The sequence below is a fragment of the Carassius gibelio genome, chromosome B23 (genome assembly GCF_023724105.1).
Source record: "Carassius gibelio isolate Cgi1373 ecotype wild population from Czech Republic chromosome B23, carGib1.2-hapl.c, whole genome shotgun sequence".
NCBI lineage: Eukaryota > Metazoa > Chordata > Actinopteri > Cypriniformes > Cyprinidae > Carassius > Carassius gibelio.
Genome location: NC_068418.1, coordinates 24538150 through 24551448, shown reverse-complemented (window position 1 = coordinate 24551448; position 13299 = coordinate 24538150). Strand labels below are relative to the sequence as shown.

At 29.8% G+C, this 13299-nt stretch overlaps 1 protein-coding gene across 8 annotated transcripts in view; it reads right to left on the bottom strand.

Moving 5' to 3' along the window:
* scube3 (signal peptide, CUB domain, EGF-like 3) overlaps positions 1 to 13299 on the bottom strand; it is a 99653-nt gene that overhangs the window by 44471 nt on the left and 41883 nt on the right. For all 8 annotated transcript variants that reach the window (XM_052594672.1, XM_052594671.1, XM_052594664.1 and 5 more), the window contains exon 4: positions 8630 to 8764. In XM_052594672.1, coding sequence (XP_052450632.1) covers positions 8630 to 8764 — 135 coding nt within the window. The remainder of the gene's footprint in view (positions 1 to 8629; positions 8765 to 13299) is intronic.

Below are 13299 nucleotides of genomic sequence, written 5' to 3'. Positions count from 1 at the left end.
CCTCTGTTCACTTCACTGGTTAACTCTTGAAGTAAATACTGCTACCTGAGAACAATTAAAGCCAACACTTGCTCCTGAAGCATATCAAATGTGATTTATGGAGTGGTCTGCTATATTAAGGTCAGTCTACTGCGATCTCCAAGAACAGAGACTGTGTGCTTCCCTGGGACTTTCTAAAGCATTAGAGGAACCGGTTTCATCAACAAAACTACTCTCTAATATAAGATATCATAAACAATATTAGTGCTCATTCAGCAATTTTTACATAAATACTGTAGTTTTGACGGCATGTGTCAAAATCAACCTTTAAATTCTATTATCAAAATTATTGTAAGAAATATAAAACTGTTTTTGGTGTGATTTGTTATAGTAATAATAATATACTTCATATAAACTGTTATATATGAAACATTATCATTATTATTAAAAAATGTATAATATAATTTGCATTTTTTATTGTTTTATCTATCCATCCATCCATCCATCCATCTATCTATCTTCTATCTATCTATCTATCTATCTATCTATCTATCCATCCATCCATCTTCTATCTATCCATCCATCCATCTGTCTTCTATCTATCCATCTATCCATCCATCCATCTGTCTTCTATCTATCCATCCATCCATCCATCCATCTGTCTTCTATCTATCCATCCATCCATCCATCCATCCATCTTCTATCCATCCATCCATCTATCTATCTATCTATCTATCTATCTATCTATCTATCTATCTATCTATCTATCTATCTATCTATCTATCCATCCATCTGTCTTCTATCCATCCATCCATCTATCTATCTATCTATCTATCTATCTATCTATCTATCTATCTATCTATCTATCTATCCATCCATCTGTCTTCTATCTATCCATCCATCCATCCATCCATCTTCTATCTATCTATCTATCTATCTATCTATCTATCTATCTATCTATCTATCTATCTATCTATCTATCTATCTATCCATCCATCCATCCATCCATCTATCTATAATCTCCAATGATATTATATAATATAAATAATTGTATAAAATAAAATAATGAAATAAAACATAAAATATGAAAAAGAAATTACAAAAAAAAAATACAGCAATAAGAAATAATTAAAAATAATATATAAAAAAAATAAAAAATATATAAGGACAGGTTTTAAAATAAACATTTTAACATATTATGTATTATATTGTGTTTAAATATTATTATTATTACTCTTTTAACAACAATATTTTTTGATCAAATGAGATAAAATATAAAATATGAAAAAAATTGCCAAAAAATATGATAATCTATCTATCCATCTATACATCCATCCATCTGTCTTCTCTCTATCTATCCATCCATCTATCCATCCATCTATCTTCTATCCATCCATCCATGCATCCATCTATCCATCTATCTATCTATCCATCCATCCATCTATCTATCTATCTATCTATCTATCCATCCATCTGTCTTCTATCTATCCATCCATCCATCCATCTTCTATCTATCTATCTATCTATCTATCTATCTATCTATCTATCTATCTATCTATCTATCTATCTATCTATCTATAATCTCCAATGATATTATATAATATAAATAATTGTATAAAATAAAATAATGAAATAAAACATAAAATATGAAAAAGAAATTACAAAAAAAATACAGCAATAAGAAATAATTAAAAATAATATATTAAAAAAATAAAAAATATATAAGGACAGGTTTTAAAATAAACATTATATTATGTATTATATTGTGTTTAAATATTATTATTACTCTTTTAACAACAATATTTTTTGATCAAATGAGATAAAATATAAAATATGAATAAAATTGCCAAAAAATATGATAATTATAATAATCATCAACATCATTATCACACAAACAAGGGTTTTAAACTCCATTTAGACATGTTCAGATATGTTTGACTGAAAAAAAATACTCGAAACTAAAAACTTGTGGTTGACAACCAGCAAAAACAGCTCATTACACTGAGCATTTGTCAAAAAAGAAGAGAAGTTTTGCTAACGCAGAACATGTGTTTTATGCTAAATGACAAATTAGTGAACTTATTTCCCAAATATGTTAATTCGCAAAATGCTCAAAAGCACTCGTCTCTAACAAATGTTGTAATCTGGCAGAAAAGGTGAACGTAGGTCAAAATCTGTGCACGAACCACAGGCTTTAAGGCCACGAGACAATTAAACAATTCTAACCAAGCATTTACAACTGAACAAGTTGATACAAACGCCAAGAGTGGAAACAGAGCGGACAACATTCAGATGAGTGTAATCTATCCAGACAGCACAAATTATGTTCGTTCCACAAATACACCACCAGATCTGATTCTACAAGGCCAAGGAGAAAACAGATATTTCATTTGCATTTCGGTTTGATTAGACTCCGTTATAGAATTGCATTTAATCAAAAGCATCTCAGCTTTGGCAGAGCCGCGTCTGCTCATCTTTCCAGCCCACAGCCACGGCTCTTTCAGTCTGATGAGGCTGAGCATCTGATGTTTGACACCTCAGGGATGGAGCTGAACGTGAACAGTCTTAGGTTTCCAGCGGCTGGACTGAGGTTCAGGTCAGTTCAGGCTTTCAGCACACAATCCTGGAAATGCTGTAATTGCATGTGACGAGCACCTTTGATGGCGAGCAATTATGCATTTATTTATGTACAGAATGCGTTCCAGAAACGGTCCTCGCATGGTTTCGTGATGATGTGAACTCCAGTCTGAGTCGCTGGGATACTTGCGATTGGAATGACATCATTAGACAAGTTTTTTCTTTGCAAGAGCTCTCCGGGGTTTCTATCAAATTGGCTGTGTGTATTAACATTGCACATGCATATCAGACATGCTTGAAGATGCCCAAAAGTTTGGTTTATAGTGATATCACAATTATATTTTTAACTGACTTTGGAAAAAATCCTGACTTATTTTATATATATATATATATATATATATATATGTATATATATATATAATAATTTTTTAAATATACAATTTTTTTTTATGAATAATATAATAAATAAAATTGTATATATAAAATAAATAAATAAATATAAATATAAAATAAATAAGAGCAACATAAATAAATAAGTAGTATAAGTAATAAAATAATTACTAAAAGTATTATTATAATTATAAATAATTTTATTACTATAATTATTAAAATTAAAAGAAATTGTAGTGCACTTTCACTATTTACTGAAAACGAATAAACTATGAAAAAAGAAAGCAACACTATAGACATTATTGTTGGAAATCAATGTCATAATTTAAATGTATTCGATGCTCTAATAATAATATTAATAATAATAATAAATATTATTATTATTAAATAAAGCTGAAAATGTGAAAATATGCAAATTATTAATATTATATATATATATATACACACATACATATATACATATATATATGATTTGCTAATTATGATTATGTACATTATATTACTAAACAATAATAATAATAAAATGTTAAATATTATGTTGATTTTTAAATTGAACGTATATTAATTGTAATAATAATAATAACAGTAATAATAATAATGATAATAATAATTATTATTATTACAAAAAATACAATTGCTTGAATCATCAACATGAAATAAAACTAGTTATTTGTTTTGCATTAATTGTCCCTTGTCGTTTCATGCCAGTAATTGCGAACAATAAGAAAATATTTTTGTGTGAAACATTTGGCAAAATGTAATTATTGTATGGCCCAATGCAAGTCCGTGGGGTTAAATATATAAATATTAAGGTGAAAATCATATATTTTATTACTTATAAAGGTGAAAGAACATCTCTCACAAGAGACACAAGGTTTGAAGGATCTTTTGTGTAGTTCAATTGATTCAGGACTAATAATGCATCACTATTTTAGAGCCCTGTCCTCTCCTCTCCATTCAAAACACCAATGAATATAGTTTTTTATATATATATATATATATATATATATATATATATATATATATATATATATATATATATATATATATATATACATAAAAAAAAAATCACATTACAGAAGTTAAATATGCCACAAATGCTGTTTCATATTGCAAATGCACAGACATTTTAATCAGTGTGTAAATATGTTACTTAACATTAACATGGAATCTCCAAAAAAGCATAAATTGAGCACAAAATGTCATTCCTGCTACGAAACACAACCACTAAACAGCAGTCCAGTGTGTGTGTGTGTGTGTGTGTTCATACCCATGTAAGTCACCTGAGTCTGAAACAAACGACACTTTCAGACGAAGGAAACAGTCTTTTATTACTAGGTAAACATTTGTCAGAGTGCTGCAACACAAAACACATGGGCTGACATTCATGAACTTTAAAAGCTATGTGTACCGTGCAGGTGTGAGAAAGTGGGGAAACGGGAAGCACATTAGACTGTGATGCATTACTAGCTCAACCCATCAGACTGTGACACTAGTCATCACTACACACTACACATAACCCTTGTTCAGCTCAGACTCTGGGAACAGACTGATGAAGGGCACATGTTGAGCCTAACTAGACTTTTAATTCAACATAAAAATCGACAAAAAAAATCAATGCTTCTCACATATAACAAACAGACAAACAAATATATATACCATTTATATTCTCACAAATTATTATTAATTTTAATTCATATTGTTTATTATATTTTAAAAAATTAACATAAAATATAGCATTTTACAGTAGTGTGCTAGTGTTCTTTCAAACAGTATACATTCTTTATTAAAGTAAAATTATGTAGGAATTAGTTTGTTTAAATATTATTGTTAAATGTTAATATTTAATAGTTAATAGTTTTAACTGATATTAATATTTTACGAATATATAAATGTTAGCATTATTAAGTAATATTAATATCTAAAAAGGTTGTATTCAATAATAATAATAATAATAATTTAACAACAGGTTTGCATTTAAATAGTCTTTTAATGCAGGTCAGTAATTAATATATATATATAAATAATTGTAATAAATAAATATTAATATATTAAGAATTAAAGTAACAAATAATAAACAAACAGTCAATATTTAGGTTGCAATTAAATGTTGTTTATTAATATCATACTAATATTCAAATATTAGTTTTGATTAATATAAATAAATAAAAATAACAATAATATTAAATATATAATATTCCTGATATTTTAACATTCAATAATATTAATATTTCAATCATTTAACAACTTATTTGCACGTTGCAGTTCTCTAACGTTGGTTAATTTTTCACATGACACGCAGGTAAAGAATTAAAAACAGTAGTAATTATTATGGGATTGCTTCCCAGTGAAACTCCACGCACATCAACAGAGAAAATGCCTCGTTTTAGCAAAGGCATAAATGTCATAAATATAAACGCAAATGCCCTCTGATACTAGAACATGACATAACAAAATACTGTACATCAAGTAATCAAACTCACAACCCTAAATGAGAAAATGCTTTGAGAAGACTGTCACAAATATTTCCAACAAATAAAAAACCGATGGGAATTAAAATCAACCCAACAGAAGCTTTACTTCTGCAGTATTTTGTGAGTTTGCAGTGGATGCTGAGCAAGACGTGAGTCAGAAGGTGGAGTTCAGATGAGTCAGTGCTGCAGTGTTTGATTGGACGCATGACCTTTGACCCCAGGATGCATTTCCCTGCTGTCCGTGACACAACTAGTCTGTCTGATTAGAAAGCGCTTCCCATGAAAACAGTGCTCAGCCTGGGACAGAAAACCACTCGACTTCCTCCTGCTTCACGTCTATCTGAGAGTGTCTAGGCAAGCAGACAGTGACTAGGCAAAACAAACAAGCAACTGACGAGCTTGAACGAGAAACTAGACATGGATTTATATCAAATCAGTACCTCTCCATCCAACATCTGAGGTTAAAGCATTCACCAATTAATGAAAATATCTTTGAATTAAACAAACATTTATGCAGGAATTATAGTGTTAAAACATTTACATTTGTTAAAAATAATTATAAAAATAATTATAATATTTATTGAATATATTAGTATTCAAAAATATTAATATTTTAATCCTTTAACAACACATTTACATGTACACAGCTCTGTAATTATTTGTTTTTTTTCTATGACACACAGGTAAACAATTGTTTAAAAATATATATATATATATTTTGTTTGTATTATGAATTTGAACTAGCAGTCAAGGACAAACACTAAAAAATAAATATCAGATAATAAACTTAAACGTTAAAAGAAACTATAAACAAACTAACTTAAATTAGTTTAGTCTAAATAATATCAAATTACTCAAACTGAAATATACATATAAATAAAAAACATAAAAATATTTATAATAAATATAAAAATAAAGGCAAATTTGCTCAAAATGAACTAAAATTTTAATTAAAAAGACAACTTAAAATAGTATTAAATACTATATTAACATTAAATTAAATCATATTAAATAAATTGTGCATTAATATTAGATATAATTTAATATCTAATGTTGGTAAATGGTCTCATGACACACAGTTAAACAATTAAAACATGAATTAATAATTTTAGTAAGTTTTATTTTGATAGATTTTTTTATTTGCTTGGTTTCCTTTAACAGTTTAAAACAATAAAATAAAAAATAATACAATAATATAAAACAAATGTATAACAGCAATGTTAATTTTAAATAGTTTTAATATTACTAAAATTTGTACTTTTAAATATAACTTCATTTTAATACTATTTAAAATTAACACTGCTTTTAGAATTTTTAAATTTTTTAATTAAACAATATTTGCATGTTTACAGTTCAATAATGTTGGCCAATGGTCATGAAACAGCTGAAAGTTGTTCATTAATATATTAGATATTATATGTAAAATAATAATATTAAATAGTATTCAAATTAAGTAATATTAAGAAATTCATATTACAATAATAATATTTAATAATGTTAGTGGGCACAACAGTTTAACGTTTTTTTTATTAATAATACACACAAAATAATATTAAACTGTATAAAAATTTCAGTAATAATCATAAAGTAATATTAATAGTTAATAAATTAAAACAACAAAATTGCATGTTTATGGTAAAATAATTTTAATGTTACATTTTTATGATTTAATTAATTATTAGACTAAAGGAACCCCATCATAAAATAATTAGATGTTGCCAAATAACAACAAACTTGTGCACAAATAGACCAAAAGCAAATAGGAATCAATTTGATGTCATGGTAAAATATAATTGAGATGATGGTGCTTTTAAATTCTTTTTGACACTATATCTTTGAATGAGCATCAATTATGAACTCGCCTGCCCCAGTTTGGAAAACCCTGCTTCAATGCGAAATAAATCCTGAAATCCTCTCATCTCATGTGTTGTCGTTTACACATGCTATCCGCACTGGGACGATGATTTACGTCACTCTCACTGTCGGTTTGTCCAACATAGTCTCTTCCTAAACCACAGATATCTGAAGCACATTGTGCTGCAACAATAACGTAATGGCAAACAGATCTGCAGCCGATCACAACAGAAGTGTACAGCGTTTCCACATCGAAGCGTTTGAGGATTTATGCTGCCTGAACCTCTCCGTCCAAGAGGTTTTAATCTGGCAGCAATAAAACTAATATTAACATGAAATATGAGGGATTACGATGGTATTTATCAAACTCTTTCCAACGGAATAGAAACAATAAAGGCCTTGAATCAGAGGGGCAGTGTTTGAAACATACGATCCACGACTCAAATAACAGTGTGCTTATGAAACGCAAACACTGACGAGTTCAGCCGGCCAAAAGCATCTCCTGAGATTGGGCTTTGAGAAGAACGCCACTTTACTGCAGACATTGTTAAATCATGATGTAAACGGCATAAAAATAAAGGCTGCGTTCAGAATGAAATATGTTCCTATTATTAACTGAATCCTATGCAGCATGTACTGTATAAAGACTTATAATCAAAAGTAAAACAAAAGCATTTCATATTGTCATCAACAGTGTTGTTAATATTACCTAAAAAGATTTAATAAAAAAAAAAGTTAAAATTAATCTCATATTTCCAAAATCAATCAATCAAATATTTAATAGTGTAAGTAAAGTAATTTTAAGTTGTAAAATTACTTAAACCTAAATAAAATTTAAGTTGGATATATATATATAAAATATATAATAAATAGGACAAAACATAAAAATGAAAACGTTAGAATTAGAAAAAGTTAAACTTCCATAAAAATAAAAGTTGACTCAAAATGTTAATAAATACCCTAAAAAAATATAAATAATATTCAAATTACACTGGTTGTGTCACATGACCTCGTTACATTGAATATGACTGGAATCCAGTCATTTAATAGTGCTAATTAAATAGTTGTTGTACATTGGCATATTAAATTGTTTTTAAATGTAAAATTAGAATATAAAAGTTAAGGTCTGGAGTTTACATATTCCAATCAATTAATCAAAATAGAGATGTTAAACACTTTCCAGATCACTCATAAAGTTGGGCACATTCCACATTCTCTGAATTATACTGCACTGTAAACAAATCTGTTATGTCATTCAAAATCCACGTACTGTGCCCAGCATGCTCAGTATACATACTACATCCTGCAGAGAGTAAGAGTAATGTGTTAGTGGTGTGTAGTGATCAGGCTCTCACATTTGGGTCTCTGGATGCAGGTGTGCTGGTTGTCGGACAGGAGAAATCCGTCGCGGCACCGACATTCGTAACTCCCCATCATGTTAACACAGACCTGCTGACATCCGCCGTTTCCTTCTGCGCACTCGTCAACATCTGATGGAGACACAAATAAACAGATGAGTAAAAAATATTGCCATATTATTAAAATTGTGGGATTACAAGTATGCCTGTTAATATGTACACATCTACACTGTACAACACCGTTACCATTCAAAGGTAGGGAGATGGGAGATGACACTCTGATTGGTTTATTGAACGTTACGCCCATTAGTTATTAAGATAATAGGGACAACCCATTCCAAAAATGCGCTCCGGTGCAGGGACCGTTTTTCCCTCGTTAAAATAGCAAAAGGACACGCCCTGAGTGCACCTGCACCGTGCGCTTTACACTTTGCAAGTAGATCGTTAAAATAGGGCCCAATGACTTGCATTTTGATTATATATTTTAATTTAGACTTTATATCTTACATCTCGCAATTCCGCAATTTATATCTTACATCTCGCAATTCAAATCACTTCTCACATTTCTGACTGTACATCTAACAATTCTGACTTTACATCTAGCAATTCTGATATTATGTTTACAATTCTGACTTTACGTCTAACAATGCTGACTTAACATCTAACAGTTCTGACTGTACATCTAACAATTTTGACTTTACGTCTAACAATTCTGACTTTAGGTCTCTCAATTCTGACTTTACATCTAACACTTCTGACTTTACATCTAACACTTCTGACTTTACATCTAACACTTCTGACTTTACATCTAACACTTCTGACTTTACGTTTACAATTTTGACTTTACATCTCTCAATTCTGACTTTACTTCTAACAATTCTGACTTTACATCTAACACTTCTGACTTTACATCTAACACTTCTGACTTTACATCTAACACTTCTGACTTTACATCTAACACTTCTGACTTTACATCTAACTTCTGACTTTACATCTAACACTTCTGACTTTACATCTAACACTTCTGACTTTACATCTAACACTTCTGACTTTACATCTAACACTTCTGACTTTACATCTAACTTCTGACTTTACATCTAACATTTCTGACTTTACATCTAACTTCTGACTTTACATCTAACATTTCTGACTTTACATCTAACTTCTGACTTTACATCTAACACTTCTGACTTTACATCTAACACTTCTGACTTTACATCTAACACTTCTGACTTTACATCTAACACTTCTGACTTTACATCTAACACTTCTGACTTTACATCTAACTTCTGACTTTACATCTAACATTTCTGACTTTACATCTAACTTCTGACTTTACATCTAACATTTCTGACTTTACATCTAACTTCTGACTTTACATCTAACATTTCTGACTTTACATATAACAATTCTGACTTTACTTCTAACTATTCTGACTTTAGGTCTCTCAATACTGTCTTTACATCTAACAATTCTGACTCTAGGTCTCTCAATTCTGTCTTTACTTCTAAGAATTCTGACTTTACATATAACAATTCTGACTTTATATTTACAATTTTGACTTTACATCTAACAATTCTGACTTTACATCTAACACTTCTGACTTTACATATAACAATTCTGACTTTATATTTACAATTTTGACTTTACATCTAACAATTCTGACTTTACATCTAATACTTCTGACTTTACATATAACAATACTGACTTTAGGTCTCTCAATTCTGACTTCTAACAACTCTGACTTTACATCTAACACTTTTGACTTTACATCTAACACTTATGACTTTACATCTAACAATTCTGACTTTAGGTCTCTCAATTCTGTCTTTATTTCTAATAATTCTGACTTTACAAGTTTAACCGTAACTGGACCTGCTTGTAAAACATTTTTTTTACAAAATAGAAAAAGTGCACTGAGTACCACGGTGGTGTAACAGGTTTTTTTTGATTTGGTGTATCAATATTTTTTCAACACAAGAAACTTCAAAAGAACAGTATTTATATGGAATAGAAATTATTTGTAAAATTGCCACTTTTGTTCAATGTAATGTATCCTTGGTGTATAAAAATATGAATTTCTTACACAAAACATAACTTTACATTATAACTAATATTTAAATTATAACAATTAAAAGCATTTATTGAAACAAAACTGCAAAAATTGCTTGTTCAGAAATCATCACAACTACAAATTTGATTGTGTTGTTAATCTTTTCCCATGCAAAAGGAGCAGCCAATCATTTGCATATAGAAGGTAGAGTGAAAAATTGTCACTTTTGTGCTCAAATCTTAATAAAAACCTAATTTTAGGGCATAATCTCATGAATCTGAACATCCCGCCCCCGCTGTTTGTTTTCTTCCTCAGTCTAAACAGTCCACAGCTACATTTCTCATGTTTTTGCTCATATTATCACAGCTCTGATGTCCATTCGTGATGTTGATATGTGACTCGCCTCAGAAACAGACGCTGTTAGATCATTAATCAGCACATACTGTAGATTTCATGCAGTTTCTCATTCTGCCAGTCTGTGTGAGTTTTGTCTTTGTACGCTCTGGCTTACAATTACTGTGGACCTGCTTGTGAGAACTTGCATCAGCTCAGTTGGTGTTGATGTTGTTGGCAACTCTGCTTTGCAATGAAACAGCTTAATAAACATACTAAGGATTGTCTTAAAATGCAGAGAGCATTGCATGAGGGTTAGGGGACAGAACATATCATTAGTTCAGTATTAAAAAAAAAAGTAAAATAGTCAATGCAAAGTCTGACTGTGATAGATAAACAAAGCCGCTTGTGTTGATAGACTCATCGTCTTTTGGGATTTATGGATCGTTACACAAACTGATCGTTCAACGGCTGATTAAAAGCCAATACATTTTAACCTGCAGTATGCCGTTAAGTGACATCAGGGCCTTTCCTGAACTCAGACTGATCCTAAATAAACATGACGTCTGAATTATTTGCTTATATTCAGAGATTAGTCTGTCTTTGATTGATGCAGATTTTAAGCCTATTTTAAAACTGTACTGTGGTTACTATGATATCACCAAAATATTATATTGAGTTACTACTGTAAAATCATAATACATTAATCCTGGATATCCTTTAAATAATGTCAGACTCTGCTGAATCCTCCTTTGATTTTGTTTTATTTTCCGATGACTTTGGTGGATAATACTAGGCTATAGGTGTCTTATTCTGGTAACAGTATCTGTATATAGTGTTTTGGGAAACTATAGTTACAATGTTATTTATTTATAATTTTTGTTGTTGTTGTAAATGACTGTTTACACAATTATAAACTGAATGTACAGTATTGCATTGAATTTGTTTTTTTGAAGATAATAGACAAATAATAAATAAATGTAATACAATACAATATAACATTATTTTAATATTATAAATACTGATATTAATTCGTTTCTCAAAAGTTTATTCTGCCGATCTATTCCAATAAATAAAAAAATAATGAATTCAATAATAATAATACTTAATATAAACAAAAAACAAACAAACATATTATAGTTTATGTCTGTCTGTCTCTGTTTAACGCATGAGAGACTTTAGTATCAATGACAGCAGGTGTTGAGTCGAGTTTAACCCACTTACCACTAAAACTCTGTCCTATGAGGGCACAAGCCGTCAAACTGACAAACGTGTGAATGTTTGTTCTCATTCGAGACATTTCTGTGTGTTGTCTGCTTCTCTGAGGATGAGACTGCAACCTGATCTCTCTCTCAGATACGTCTCATTAGAGTCAGCCTGCTGTATACACAAGCTCACGCTTAATAAACCCTCATGCGAAACTCATTTTCTGTCTATTTGTCCAATGCACTGAGGCCTTGGGATAAAGTTTCCAATCTAGGACATTTTCAGCCGAGCCGAGGGGGGAATATAACCATTTCCCAGCACCCATGTTCACTCTCTCTCTCTCTCCTGCTCTCTCTCTCTCTCTCACACACACACACACACACACACACACACACACACACAAAGACAGACTCACATTCCCACCATTTAACAACTGTGACATGAAGTTATCAGCATCAAATTCTGTCCTTGCAGAAAGTGAAAATACCGTACAAAATGACAAAGTTAATCTAAGCATGCAGGATTCTGAACTAATCAAATGTTATTCTGGGCGTGGCTACCAAACATGTAAAAAATTACAAAGGCCTGAAATGTATTCCATTGCAAGCATGCAAAGAAAGTGCATTGTCATAACAGGAAATTTTTATCAGTAAATCTTCAGCACCGAATTTTAGGGAGGAGCAAGATGTATATCAATATGTATGTATTTGTGCGTGTGTGTGTATCTGGTAAATAAATACATTAAATTATGCAATAAATTCAAATGACTACTACTACTACTACTAATAAATTTATATAAAATTAATAACAAATCATAATAAATACAAAATGAACAAATTATTAATAGATTAATTAAAAAGGATATCATGTAATTAATTTGTTTGAGCATTTCAACCGTCAGAGCTAATTATTTCCTTTTAAATGATTTGTTATTAATAAAATAACAAATAAATAAAATAAATACATTCATTGAAATAAGAAGCAATAAAATCAACATCATAATCATCATCATCTTTATAAATAGTAAATAAATAAACATGAATTAAACAACAATTAATTAAGTAATTAATTAGTA